Source organism: Mesocricetus auratus, unplaced genomic scaffold (genome assembly GCF_017639785.1).
Source record: "Mesocricetus auratus isolate SY011 unplaced genomic scaffold, BCM_Maur_2.0 Super-Scaffold_100676, whole genome shotgun sequence".
Lineage (NCBI taxonomy): Eukaryota > Metazoa > Chordata > Mammalia > Rodentia > Cricetidae > Mesocricetus > Mesocricetus auratus.
In genome coordinates this window covers 21,776,738-21,790,266 of record NW_024429266.1, presented here as the reverse complement: position 1 = coordinate 21,790,266, position 13,529 = coordinate 21,776,738, and the positions used below count along the sequence as shown (strand labels likewise).

At 49.4% G+C, this 13,529-nt stretch overlaps 1 protein-coding gene across 2 annotated transcripts in view; it reads left to right on the top strand.

The window, feature by feature from the left end:
• The first annotated feature begins 5,475 nt into the window (after positions 1–5,475).
• Positions 5,476–13,529, top strand: part of Olfml2b (olfactomedin like 2B) — a 37,005-nt gene continuing 28,951 nt past the window's right edge. Inside the window, exons 1-3 of one of the 2 annotated variants that reach the window (XM_013114256.3) lie at positions 5,476–6,064; positions 8,507–8,770; positions 10,521–10,628. In XM_013114256.3, coding sequence (XP_012969710.1) covers positions 5,888–6,064; positions 8,507–8,770; positions 10,521–10,628 — 549 coding nt within the window. In that variant the 5' untranslated portion in view covers positions 5,476–5,887. The remainder of the gene's footprint in view (positions 6,065–8,506; positions 8,771–10,520; positions 10,629–13,529) is intronic. The other variant, XM_005071432.4, reaches the window with a different exon arrangement.

Below are 13,529 nucleotides of genomic sequence, written 5' to 3'. Positions count from 1 at the left end.
CAAAGCAGAACCTGGCTCTAGAGTCTCCCTGAAATCAGAGCTGCCCAGAAGGGTGGAAGGTATCAGACAGGGAGCAGATTCACCAAGGCAGGAGGAGAGGTTTTTCTGTCAAAGATAATATACATCTGGACATGCTAACCAAGTCTCAGGGGATAGGGAGGAATAATGCCCTTTTGTGGAGTACATAGAAAGTGTGAGAAAATAGAAATGCAAGCAACATATTTTGGCTCAGCATCCAGAACAGAAACAGCATGTCTTTATTGAAAACATAACTTGTGCTTGATAAGCACATGCCGATTTTACTTTGATTGACTTAAAATCTACATTTTACTGTATAAATCTCGGTTTAATAAAAAGAGAAAATTCCAGGGTTGGCATAGTAAAGATATGTAAATGTCTTTAAAAACTGGGGAAATCCAGAGAAGAAACACATATTTTTACTTGACAAAAAAAAAATCTGCGGTGGAAAAAAAATCTTTTTGACCCGTTCCTAGGCTCCCACAGGAATAATTTGTGTGTAACAGTGAGTGCGTATACAGAGAAAAGGCACTGATATTGGCTGTCTTCCTCTATTATGCACTTTATCTCCATCTTCTATTCTGAGACAGGGCCCTTCGCTGGACCTGGAGCTCACTTGTTGGCTAGACTGGCTGACCAGCAAGCCCCCAGGATCCTTTGGTTTCTGCTGCCCAGTGTTGGAATTATCAGCACACACCATTATGCCAGCTTCCGTGTGAGTACTAGGATCCAACTCCAGTTCTCTTGCTTGTACAGTAAGTTCTTTACCTACTGAGCCACGTCCCCTGCCCCTGTATGAACACGAGCTCCTGAAGTCAGAGGCCATGCTGTGTACATGCTGGATCCTAGCATGCTGGTGCCTCACGTGTGTTCAGGAACTGAGAGAACGCCAAAGACCAAGGGTGAAGAAAGAGGAGAAAGCAGCAAAGCAGACAGAACAGGGAAGAAAGACCTCATTTTCAGCTGAGGTTCCCTCCCTCCCTCCTCCCCAGCATTTATTGCTGTCCCCTGGCTTGGCTCCGACTCTTAGCCAGCCAGGGAAGGGAGATGGCAGAATGATGTTGCTCAAGGGACTTCTCTACACTCTTTGATTTTTCCTGCTATGGGGCAGGTGCTCTTTCTAAATTACACGCGGAGGTGGCAGGTCATTCCTAGCCACCAGCCCCACCTGGCAAATGAAGCCCTGGTTGGCAACAGACTGACATTTCAGAGGAAAGCCAGGGGGCTTCTGGGTAAACTGGAAGACAGATGCTCCTGCCAAAAGCAAACTTGACTGGGAAAGGGGTGATGATGGAGGTAGCTAGGCAATCCCCAGCATCCAGCCATATGTTGGCACTCAAAAAAAATGGGAGGGACCCTGAGTCTTTGAGAGCTGAAGTGGCGCACTTGGGACTTCTGAGACCCTTTGGAACATTTTCACAGTAAGTCCCACTCCAACTCCATTTCCACATTCGTAAGAGGAAATGATGCCACCAACTTGGGGATTGAACATCACTTGTTACTTGGCATAGACTTAACTCTCAGTGCAGAGTTGCCATCATGCAGACTCTTGTCTTGGCGCCTCAGTGACTTCATCCGTTAGGCACGGAAGACTGTATTTACTTTATACTAACATGCTGAGGGTCGAAGGACTGGGCATCAACAGGCTCTTAGTAAGGATTTGGGGAGTCTACAGCAGGTAACTCTGCTGTTTGAAAGCCAAACCAAGCCCAACTCAGCATCTTCAGATCAGGGTACCAGATTAACCGGTAGAAAGATGCTGGAGGATAGAGATTTCTGAAGGGTACATCATAAAGGATTCCTGGGAAATGCTTGTAAATGTACTAAAGACTTCTGGCCTGGGCATCAGCAGGGATCATCTCTGACTGGCTGCTCAAAACCCAATTAGGAAAGGAGTTGGTACTTTTAGTGGTAGAGTAGAAGCTTAGCCAAAGAGAAGCCTGGGATTCAATAATGGGAGGCAGGGAGGCAGGAAGGCATGGAAGCAGGGAGGCAGGGAGGGAAACAGGGAGGGAGGAAGGCAGGGAGGGGTGAGGCAGGGAGGGAGTCAGAGAGGTAGGCAGGGAGGGAAGCAGGGAGGGAGAGAGGCAGGGAGACAGAGAGGGAGGGAGGGAGGCAGGGAGGCAGGGAAGCAGGGAGGCAGAGAGGGAGGCAGGGAGGGAAACAGGGAGGCAGGGAGGCAGGGAGGGGTGAGGCAGGGAGTCAGGGAGGCAGGGAGGCAGGGAGGGGGGTGAGGGGAGAGGCAGAGAACACTGAGGACAGACTTTTCTTATGGTGGGTATAAGGCTAACTACACTAACCCCATCAGAACGAACTTTTTTTTTTAATGATTTGAATGAAGACAGAAATTGTGCTTATTGAATTTGGAACTCACCCAAAGTTAGAACAAAAGTTTTAAAAAGTCATGCTTTCAACAGGATGAAAACGATGGGCCAAACCCGCCATATTTTTCAGTGGTTAAAAATGTAAAAGCCCATATTTGGGTTAAACAAAAATCACTGGAATGCAATGAATAGAGGGAACCAACTTAAAACTCACATATGAGAAACAAAAAGTACATTAAAAATCAGTGTGAATCGCTTGTGATACGTGACTGCCTAAAAAGCTGCGGCGGCTGTCCCAGGAAAGCAAGTGTGGCCGGTGACTCACACCAGGAATGCCGGTACCGCAGAGGCCGATGCAAAAGAAAGGCTGCGAGTTCGAGGCCAGAGTGGTCTCCACAGTGAGTTCCGGGCCAGCATGGCCTACAGAGTGAGGCCTTGTCTCAAAACCAAAGCCCAAGTAACACAAAATTAAATGCTTTGGTATGAGAGCAGAGTTGAGAAAAAGAAAAACTGGTTTCTCTGTGCCCTAGCCTTACTCCAAACTGGGGTGGGGGTGGGGGAGAACTAGAGTGTGGAGGACCTGGACAGTCACGTGGTCTGGGAAGGGCACAGACAGCAGCGAACGGTGCTGAGAAAGAGGTGGCTCAGAGGGTGTGCATTCTGTATCATCACGTGAAAGAAAAGCCCGCGGTGGTTCTGTCCTCCCTCCCTGCCTCCCTGGGACCATAGGACTGAACATTTAAAAGACTTTAAAAGTGAGGCTATTATTTCCCTAGCACTGAAATAATAATAATAATAGCTATTAATAAATGGTAATATTACACTTCTGTCAACTACCATTATATCTAAGCTGGTGTGTGCTTGGTTTAGTATTTAAATCATTCTGACAAAAGTGGCGGTGCACGCCTTTAATCTCAGCACTCGGGAGGCAGAGGCAGGCAGAATTCTGTGAGTTCGAGACCAGCCTGGTCTACTGAGCGAGTTCCAGGACAGCCTCCAAAACAATACAGAGAAACCCTGTCTCAAAAAACAAAAACAAAAAACAAAAAGTGAGGCTCAGAAAGGAGCTATACTCCAGATGAGAAACACGAGACAGTCGTGATCTCAAGAGCAACTGCTATAGCTCCAAGTACCATGGCAGCATTCAAAGAGAAGAGGGAGGGTGAGCATCCGAAAGCCCCACTTTCCAGTTGGTCTCAAATCAGGAACTAAATTCACCTTCCAGAAACTCCTGGCAGGTTTATTCTATCTGTTGACCAGAACGACTCCTGTGGCCTGCAAACCAGGATGTGAGCTCTCAGCTACTGCTCCAGCACCACGCCTGTCTGCCTGCTACCATGCTCCCCTCCACGATGGTCGGGAATTCTACAACTCTGAAACCATGAGTCCCACTTAAATGCTTTCTTTTTTAAATTGCCTTCATCATTGCGTTTTGCATGACAATAGAAAAGTAACTTAGGCAGAGCTCCAGGCACTGGCGGCACGCTGAAATGTTACAGTGAGCAAAGTCAGCCACCGTCTCTGCCCTGTTACAGTGGGAAAGACAGGCAGGAAGGATGTAAATCCCCAACAACCAGTTCTGTGGGAGCACATCACAGAGGAGCCACCCTGGGCCAGGGGCTTTCCTGACCGGTGACTATCGTCTAAAAAAGGAATGTGAAGATTAAGGATGCCTTCTGCCCAGAAATGCACCCAGGATGCAGTCCATCTATCCACTACGTGTCGAAACGTCCTCAACGTAAGGGTCATCCTCCTCAGTCTTAATCTTCCACGAAAGCATTGCTGGCCTTCTCAGGAGCATGGCCTGCTTCTTCTTTAAGTTATGCAGGGCATGGTTGTACTCTGCTTTAGGGTCCCATTGCTTCTTGTACCCCCCAATCTACCCAGGAAACACCTAGCTGACCATCGCCTTGAACTTAGCTAGCCCTTCAGCATTTATTTTAGCTGGACTTGAAAACTTGTAGCATTAACTCCCATCTAGTTTCAGAAAAGATTTGGCATTATTCACAGAAATGCATGTATGCAGCATTCCTGCAAAAGCAGGCATCTAGAGGCTTAGATTTTTCTCCATAAACTTTTTTCTTTTTAAGAAAATACTAATACTTGTTATTATTAGGGTCAGGGGTGTGACTCAGTGTCAGAAAGCTTGTCTAGGATCCAAGAGACCTTGAATCAGATCCCTAGCACTGAAATAATAATAATATAATAATAATAACAGCTATTAATAAATGGTAATATTACACTTCTGTCAACTACCATCATATCTAAGCTGGTGTCTGCTTGATTTAGTTCTTAAATTATTCCGACATTGTTGCTTAGCATTAGGAACAAGGTGTTTGGATTTCTCAAGGAGGTAAAATCCTTGAATTGACCTGGTTCCACTGATGATCTTTAGAGAGACAGTTGTCCTGGAAGACACAATACTTTTCCTGAAAGTGACACATTGTTAATCTTCATAGTAGTATATACAGGGAACACTAAAGAGCACAATGGCATACTATCACGCTGTTGCAAATATACACACTTTAAAGATTATCTGGTCAGAGAGAGAGAGAGGCCTAACGATTCGTCCCAAACCATGGAGATTATAAGAGATGTGCCCTGTGGCAGTCGTTTAGTTCTGGGAAGTCACCAGGCCATGCAGAGCACCAGAGACCTGTAGCCGGTATCCTTATTTTAAGCATGTATCGAACTCTGCCACGCTCTGGCAGAGATTCAAGAGGCATCCTCTGAGTGGAGGTGTTAGGTTCTAAAGTAGCTGCAGGCACGCGGACTACCATTGGCCTTAAGTTCAAAGCTGCCCACACTCCCGATGGAGTCCAGCCCGACCGGCGTTACTCTCAGTCCAGGTTGTAGTCCAGGGACAAGTCAGGGCTCCGCAGGGACTTGGGCGTGGAGAAAACTCGAGTAAAGGCACACGAAGTCCCGCTAGGGTCAGCATCTACGGTCCACAGCAAAGCCAACCGCGCCCTTCCCACGCCGGCCAGCGCCCACTAGGGCAGCGGCTGATCCGGGAGGAGGCGGGGTCCCCAGGCGCTGAGCCCAAATCTGTGCGCTTCCCGGTCCTCCTCCTCCGCGCCGTCACTGGCTGCATCTTTCTGCCCCGGCACAATAGAGGCTCCGCCCTCCCTCCGCGCCAGCCCCGCGGCGCCCTGGGCCAGCAGCCCTCCCTCGCCTCCCGCGCCGTGGCCACTGTCCGTCCTGCACCCGGTCCTCGTGTGCTACGAGCTTCCCGGCGCCAGCCTTCCACCTGAGCCCACCTTGCGGTGACGCCCTTCGCGAGCCGGCGCCCGCCTCCGCCCCCTTGGTCACCTCTTTCTTGAAACTTCTCTGCACAGCTCTAGGCTGCTGGGGTCAGGGAGGGGATGCTCAGGGTCTCTGGGGAGCTCAGTCCTGCTCCACCCAGCCACACCCAGCTTTAGACAGCTCTCCGAGCGGCCACTCTTCCGGACTCTAGTGAAGACGCCTTCCAGCCTGTCTTTGCGGGAACCCCCCTACCCAAGGTGGGCTCTGTAGGGACTAAGGTTCCTGTTGTCGCATCACTCATGGCCAATCTTCTGCCATTAGTTCTCTGCTTTGCTCTGGTGGTGGCACAGGTCTGGGGGACCAGTACTCCTCCCACAGGGACAAGCGAGCCCCCTGACGTACCAACAGTGGCACCCACGGAAGAGGATGACACTCTGCAAAACGAGGCGGACAACCAGGAGAACGTTTTATCTCAGGTAGGATGAGGAGTCTCATGCCCTCCCTTCTTCTTGCCTAGGGGGACGGCAAGGGCCTGAGGCTGGTCCTAGATGAAGAGTTTGTGAGCAGAGGTTTTTCTCTTTATTCTTAGTGAGAAGGGCATTTACTTTTTGTTTATCACAATATATGGTTTGGTTTTGGACAGGCTTTCTTGTAGACCAGGCTGGCTTCCAGCTCACTGTGTAGCTGAGGCTTGCCTTGAACTTCTTTCTGGTTCTACTACCTCAACATCTCAAGCGTGGAGATTTCACCACACTGGCTTTTTGTTTGGTTTTGTTAAGTTATCTTCTTAAAAGTCAGGGTATGTGTCCTCTCACAACTGTGGGGTGCTTCAGCTTTCGAGTGAGGAGACAGGAAGGGAAAGGAGGACTCCATACACTCCTTGAAAGGAAAGGTGTGTGTCTTGGTGGAAAGGTTATGAAAAGGACCTCTTGCCTGTGAGACTGCTTGGAATGTGTAAACAGAAGGGCACGCTGGGATAGGAGGCAGATGGCCTAGCCACCAGAGACGGTTTATGGCGTCAGATGAGACACTCGGGCAGAAGCATGGGGTGAAGACAGAATTGCCACATGTGTGATGCAAATGAGGGGAGCCCAGGACAGAGATTTCTGTTAAGACCAGGTTCACTGGGAGCAGAGTGGAAGCCCAGATCCACAAAGTTCTGGCCGATTCTCAGTGGGGGCCCAGTGGCCCACGATAGTGATGAGAGTTGTAGCGTGTCCATCTAAGAATCTAACTCAGTCCTCAAAACACCCTGATAGCTCTCCTAGAGATGAGGAGCAGAAGCTAAAAGTGAAAGGGCGAGCCTGGCAGTCTCCAGCCTAGTTCTCGGGACTGTAAGGGACACTTCTCTCACTTATGTGGTATTCATGACCTCCACAACTGGCACGCTGGTGTGCAATGGGCGTCACTGTGGTCCTCAGCATGAGTAATGTCAGGATGCTGAGAGTGTTGCCTGTACCTCCACTAGGCCCTCAGTCTGGGTCTTTTCTCTCTGTAGAGAGAGCTCTGTCAGCCCTACTTTGGGGCTGATCAAATGCGTGTTTCTTCTTTTAGTAATTATGCTAACATATGCCCTATGCCCGCCCACCCATAACCTCACACTGACCCTTAAATTGAAAAGACTTAAAATCCCTCCCGCTGGGGCGCTGGAAAACCATAAACAAGTGCTTGCCTGAAACCAGAGCTCCCTGAAGGGAAGGAACCCATGCAGGGTTCTCTGAGCAGGGTTGCATAGGAATCTAGGCAGTTTCCAAAAGGAGCAGGAACGATATACAATCAGTGTGGGGAGACTAGCTGCTTAAGACACCCTGAACTGCTTCCACTTGGGCCAGTCTGTATTTGACAACAATCCTAAAGCAAACATTAGCTTTAGAAGAAATCCAACCGTTGCAAGGAAAACATTACATGCCTTCTTCCCGCAGACAGCATCCCAAGGAACATTTGCAGGCTCCAAGCCTGCCTGCTGCCATCAAACGAAGGAACCCCTCTGCCTGGTTAGGATAGGAGCCTCGGCTTTGGGGATATAAGGCCTTTTGGAGATGAGTTGATGGGGCTTATGTGGGTTTTTATCCCAGGGTAGGGACAGCAGAAAGCCTGCATGGGCGGGCTGGGAGGAGCATGGACCCAGAAGGAAATGTTTAACATTGTAGATGCAGCAAAGCATAGCTAGTTTTATTCTTCTGGTTTGGGACTGAAGTTTTGGGTCAGTATCCAAAAGAGGTCTTAGGCTACAGAAACTTAGAAATTTCTGGATCTGTTTGTTTGTTTGTTTTGTTTTCTGTCTCTACCAGATCTCTTGTTGTCAATCTAATCAGCCTTTGAAGGCTCCCATCAAATACCCCTTCCTCCAAGCAGTCTTCCCTGGTTCCCAGGTAGAGCCTCAGCTCCCAGTACAAGCTTATCCCTGCTTTTCGGGGGCACTTAGCTTCTCTAAGACTAGAGAATGTATGGCTAATCTACAGTGTCTGATCCATCCCCACCCCTCAGCGTGCTTTGCACAGACCTGAGGAGGTACTCTGTAAGTGTTGATTGGATAAATGAATGAGGCACCTGTAGTCCTCACCATCAAAGACCAGTTTTCCTGCCCCTCCTCCAACTCCGTCTCCATTCCTAATGTAAACCTGGATTCGAGCAAAGGGCTATTGAAAGAACAGTGAGGATTGTTTTTGTTTTCTTTAAATGATAAAAAGCTAAGGCCCTCCTGAGAAATATACAGCTTTCCAGGGCCAATGTGCTTGCATTTTGAGTGCATTCAGGGAAGTGTTTGTGTCAGCGAATTATGAGCTATGACTTGTTCACTCCATGGCTCAGGGCTAAAGTCTTTGGCTAGGGCAGGGCATTTGACAAAGCGAAGTGACGGCCTCCTTGAGGAGTGTGTTTTTGCATACCTCCAACTCAGTCTCTGTATGTGTGTCCAGTTGCTGGGAGACTACGACAAAGTCAAGGCTGTCTCTGAGGGCTCCGACTGCCAGTGCAAATGTGTGGTGAGACCCTTGGGCCGTGATGCCTGCCAGAGGATCAACTCGGGGGCTTCCAGAAAGGAAGACGTCTACACGGTGGAAACCATCACCTCAGGCTCCTCCTGTAAATGTGCTTGTGTTGCTCCCCCATCTGCCGTCAATCCTTGTGAGGGAGACTTCAGACTCCAGAAGCTTCGGGAGGCTGACAGCCGGGATTTGAAGGTAGGAGCGGGCATGGGGAAGAGCCTTGGGTGAGAGGGTGCCTTGGGGATCCAAGAGTCTATAGACGCATAGCTAGGCATGGAAGGCCTTCAAAGAAGGCCACTGGAGTCCTCAGTGTGGATTTCAGGTTGATCTAACAAGCCGGATAGTTTCAGCTCTGAAGCCAGCAAGAGTTGGGGGCAGGGGAGCAAATTATCCCCTATGCCCACCCCTCCTATGGAACCGGCGAGGCCAGTCCTAGGAAGAGCTGCCAGGCCCACGTGGCCAGAAGAACTCAGTGTTCTCCAGGAAAATCACTGTTACAATTTACTGTCAGCCTACCATGTACACAAAGGATGTGAAAGGCACAGAGAGGAGAGAGCCCTTTGGTCCTGGCGCCACTGTTAGAGTAGCTGCTCTGGTCAGGTCTTTCCTGCCCCGGGGCTTGTGTTTTGTAGTGTGGGGAAATTTAGGCCTGTGTGAGCAGCCCCATGCTTGGCCGAGAGCCTCAGCTGTCCTGTTCTTGCTCTCTCACTAGCAATGTGGGGTGGTCAGACTGCCTTGCGTTCCAGTCACTGCCGCATGGTCCTCCTTCACTTCCGTGAGCGCGGCCTCCTTGAATATAATGCGGAGGGCCTTGGGGGATCTGGGAGCATTGACAGATGGCACCCGGTGAGTGGTTGGCATGATGCCCATGAAGCCCGTGTGACTGAACCAAAGAAGGGAGATCTGGCGTGCCTCTGCTAGGTCCAGAATCTGACACCCACTCACTGATGTGGCAGCCATTGACTGATCTTAAGGCAGAGAAGTGCTTAACAAGACAAGGAATGTCTCAGGTTTGGTCATGTGACTCAGGGTGGTGACTCTACCCAGAGCTGCTTTCTGAAGTCAGCACCACAGTATTCAGTTCTAGAGTTGAACTCTGGGGGATTTCTGGAACCACACCAGAAACGTCAGCCAAGTCTGTACTGCCCGGTTGTGGGACCCCCTGGGATGGGAAGAGATCTTCTAAATGCTGAACATTTCGGTGTGGAGTTCTTCACTTGGAAGCAAAGCAAGGAGACGCGGGAGGAGCAGAGACCACAAAAGCGTAGCCAGCACTCTCTCACACACAGGTCCTTGGTGGGAAGCAAGGCTCTTTTCCAGGTCTCACCTGCTCTTTGTCTGAGCTCTGCAGGCCCTGGGTGCTGCCGGAGCCCATGTTATCAGGGGAGGTATTTGGAAAAGACAAGAAGGCTGTATGCCCTGGGGATGGTGCCACCTCAAACATGGGCCGCTGTGTTGTTTATAATCCAGGATGAGTTTAGTTTTTCGTACTGAGAAGACAGTGGTGACTTCCAGACGTTTAGTCCAGGATGAAGTTGAGGGTTTCAGAAGCATGTCCATGAGGAGTTGACTTTTTCAGCCACTATGCTGAGTCTGTATGGGTTATCTGCTAGTAAAGGAGCTTAGAGTCTGGTAAGAGAGGAGAATGAGGGCAGTTGTCCCATTGTATAACAGACAAACAGCTTGTGAAAGTGTCTAGACCTCAGGTTTACGTTTGTATAAGGTCGTCTAATTGTCTTTTTGCAGGCAGAATATGTCTCACAGCTGGGGCTTATCTGTGTCCTTCCCTACACAAATTTGCTTCTCAGGGCACCTCTCAGATCCTGGCTAGTGGCTTCCCTATGGAGCCCCCAAAACAGAGTCCTAAAAGGGAACTTCTTTCCCGGGGTTCTGTTGGCCCCAGCCTCGAACCTGAACTAACTAAGCCTCTGTTCTTGCTTCTTAGCTTTCCACAATTATAGACATGCTGGAAGGCGCTTTCTATGGCCTGGATCTCCTAAAGCTACATTCAGTCACCACTAAACTGGTGGGGAGAGTGGATAAACTGGAAGAGGTAAGGACGATTCCAATCTTACTATGCTTGTTTGTTCTTTAAATCCAGCCCCAAAGGATATAACCGTTTAGTTCTCCTCATTCAGCCCTGCTGGAAGAAGTTCGTGGACAGGTGCTGTTGACTGGTGTCTAGCTCTTGGGCCCAAACAGTCACTGCTTCAAATCTATTACATTATTTTCGGAGTGTTACTCTAGAGCAGTGGTTCTCAACCTTCCTAATGCTGCCACCCTTTAATACAGTTCCTCATGTTGCGATGATCCCCAAATTATAAATCATTTCGTTGCTATTTCTTAACTGTAGGTTTGGACTGTTATGCATTGTAAATATCTGACATGTGACCCCTGCGAGAGCGTTGTGTGACCCCAGAGGTTGAGAACTGCTGCTCGAAGTGCTGGATTTAATACCACAAACATGTCACTATTCCTCATGGACCAGATAGGCTTTGGGGGTCCCTTCGTGGAGAATCCGAGGTTCCCTGCTGAGTGATCAGTAGGTGTGAGGAAGGGAGGTTTCTAGTTCATGCAGAAAGAGCAGAGTCAGCAGAATGAGCTACTCTGTCTGCAGCTACCAAGCAGCCATGCCCCCGCCCCACTCATGATGTCCTGGCTGCTTTGCGTGATTGCCGAGGGGACAAAAGGTCTACTAATCACAATGGAACTGCTTCAAAATCATTAAGTTAAACACAGCGTCTGAGGTATGACCAAAGAGAGATGAGGGTAAACATTCCCACAGTGCAGTTTTGGGAACGCTGGGGCGAGGAAGAAGCCTCCGCAACCATGGCTAGCTAGCTCAGCGCCTCCCCGCACTCCTACAAGATGTTCCCGAGGGGCCTGTGAGATGAATCAGTTGGCAGACGTGCTTGAGTACCTGAGTTTAATCCCTGTGATCCACATAGTAGAAAAAGTGTGCGGACTTCCCCAAGGGGGCTCTGACCTCTGACTTCCACACAAGTGCTATCACACACACACACACACACACACACACACACACACACACACAGAGAGAGAGAGAGAGAGAGAGAGAGAGAGAGAGAGAGAGAGAGAGAGAGAGAGAGAGAGAGAGAGAGAGAGAGAGAGAGAGAGAGAGAGAGAGAGAGAGAGAGAGAGAGAGAGACTGGGAGAGGGATTTTTAAATTGTCCTCAAAAGCCAATCATGGTAGCCATGTCTTTAATCCCATCTGCTGTTGGGAAGAAGAGGCCTGAGGATCCTGGCATCAAAGCCAGCTTGAACTACATGGCAAAACTTGTCTCAAAACACTATCTAAGAAAGTGTCCCCCTTCCGCCACCCTCAGATTTAGATCCTCCCACACTGTGAAGAGTTTTCAGAAAATGAACATTGTCCTGGCGACATTAGTGGCTCTAACGTCTCTTCGGTTGCCAAGTGTGACAAGAAGGGCCCAGCCTCTGCAGCTTGAGTCTGCAGACAGAGTGAGGCAGCCACAGGGACCGCATCAGCCCTCTCTCTGCCCACTGTCACCAGAGGGTCTTCCTGCAGAGGTAGGCTCGGTATTGATGGCTAGAATGATAGGACAGAGTGCCCAGTGCCACCTCATTCTAAACAGAGTCATGCAAAGACAGGACCTTCTCCACATGGGTTGGTTCTGAAGGGTCACACCAGGGCCCAGGGCTGGAAAGTGCCTCTGTCGCTGCGTCCCCCAGAACTGTCCAAATGTGTGCTATCCCTTTAAGAGAATGATTAACAGTCACCCTCTATATTTCATCTGTCCTTGACAGCCACATAGTTTCCATTCTTTCTAGCAAGTGCAGCTTGGGGAAGATAGCTCTGTGAGAGGCTACTGGAGGCCAAGGTCAGGTACCCATCCGCAGAGGAGGCCAGTGGAACGGAGCCCAGCCCATTCTCAGCCCCCACAGCAGCAAACCTGCCTCTGGCTGAGGATAAAAGTGGGAGGAATCCGGTGGCCCAGCAGGATGGCACTTAGTCACTGAGACTTTGTCTCAATTGTCATAGTGACAAGAGTATCTCTTTTCAAAACTCACATTTGGTAGCCAGCGTTGGACTTTTGTAATAATAATTCTTGTATTTACGCATCATTTTACAGTCTTATTTTAAAACATGCCATATACATTTCATTTAGTGATTTGTTTCTGTGAGCTGGGCAGGATGTGAGACCTCAGGAAATTCCATGGCTTGCCTGAAATCAAGAGTTAGGGCTGGGTTCTGGTTCAGGCCTTCTGGTTCTGGTCCAGGGCTCTTTCAAATCAATCTCAGAAGTTCCTTCCAGTCCTCGTTGTCTGCCATGTAGGCATCAGCTTTTCCAAACCAGAGTTTAAAAAACCATAGTTCTTCCAAGGGAGTTTCTAGCAGAGCTCTGGCTGTGTCCCATGTGTATGCCGGCTCTACTCCATGTAGGTTTCCCTAAGCCAGACAACCCTAGGCGACAGGTCGCAGTGCTGACAGGAGTCTTTTGACCCACGCATGAAGCGCCGAATCTTGGACTGAGGTGGAGTCAAGGCTGTGCAGGCTGTCTGTCTGGGGTACGCAGTAATTGAAAAGGCAGAATGTTGGGTAAATGGAAAAAACATTCCTGCTCTCCAGCCCGGCTCTGTAGGAGGAGCTGAAGTAAAATTCTGCTTCCACTCCCTGCAGATTCTTGAATCCCAAGGGGAGTTCTTTGGAGGTCAGACAAGACCAAAGGAGGTCAGAATGCAGGGGCTGTTCTCTCAGAGTAGGCCTGTTGCTTGGCAGAGCAAGCGGGCACACATGTGCACATCTGTCCCAGGCATAGAGGAGAATGCAGGCATGGAAACCTCATTTGCAGATGAAAGAGGAAGAAAGAAGAGAGAAATGGACCCCGGTTCAGAGCCTCCTCACTCTCAGTAAAACCCTCCCTGGCAGCTCTGCCTGTGGGTCGAGTTTAAACGTTAAGCTTTTATTTTAAA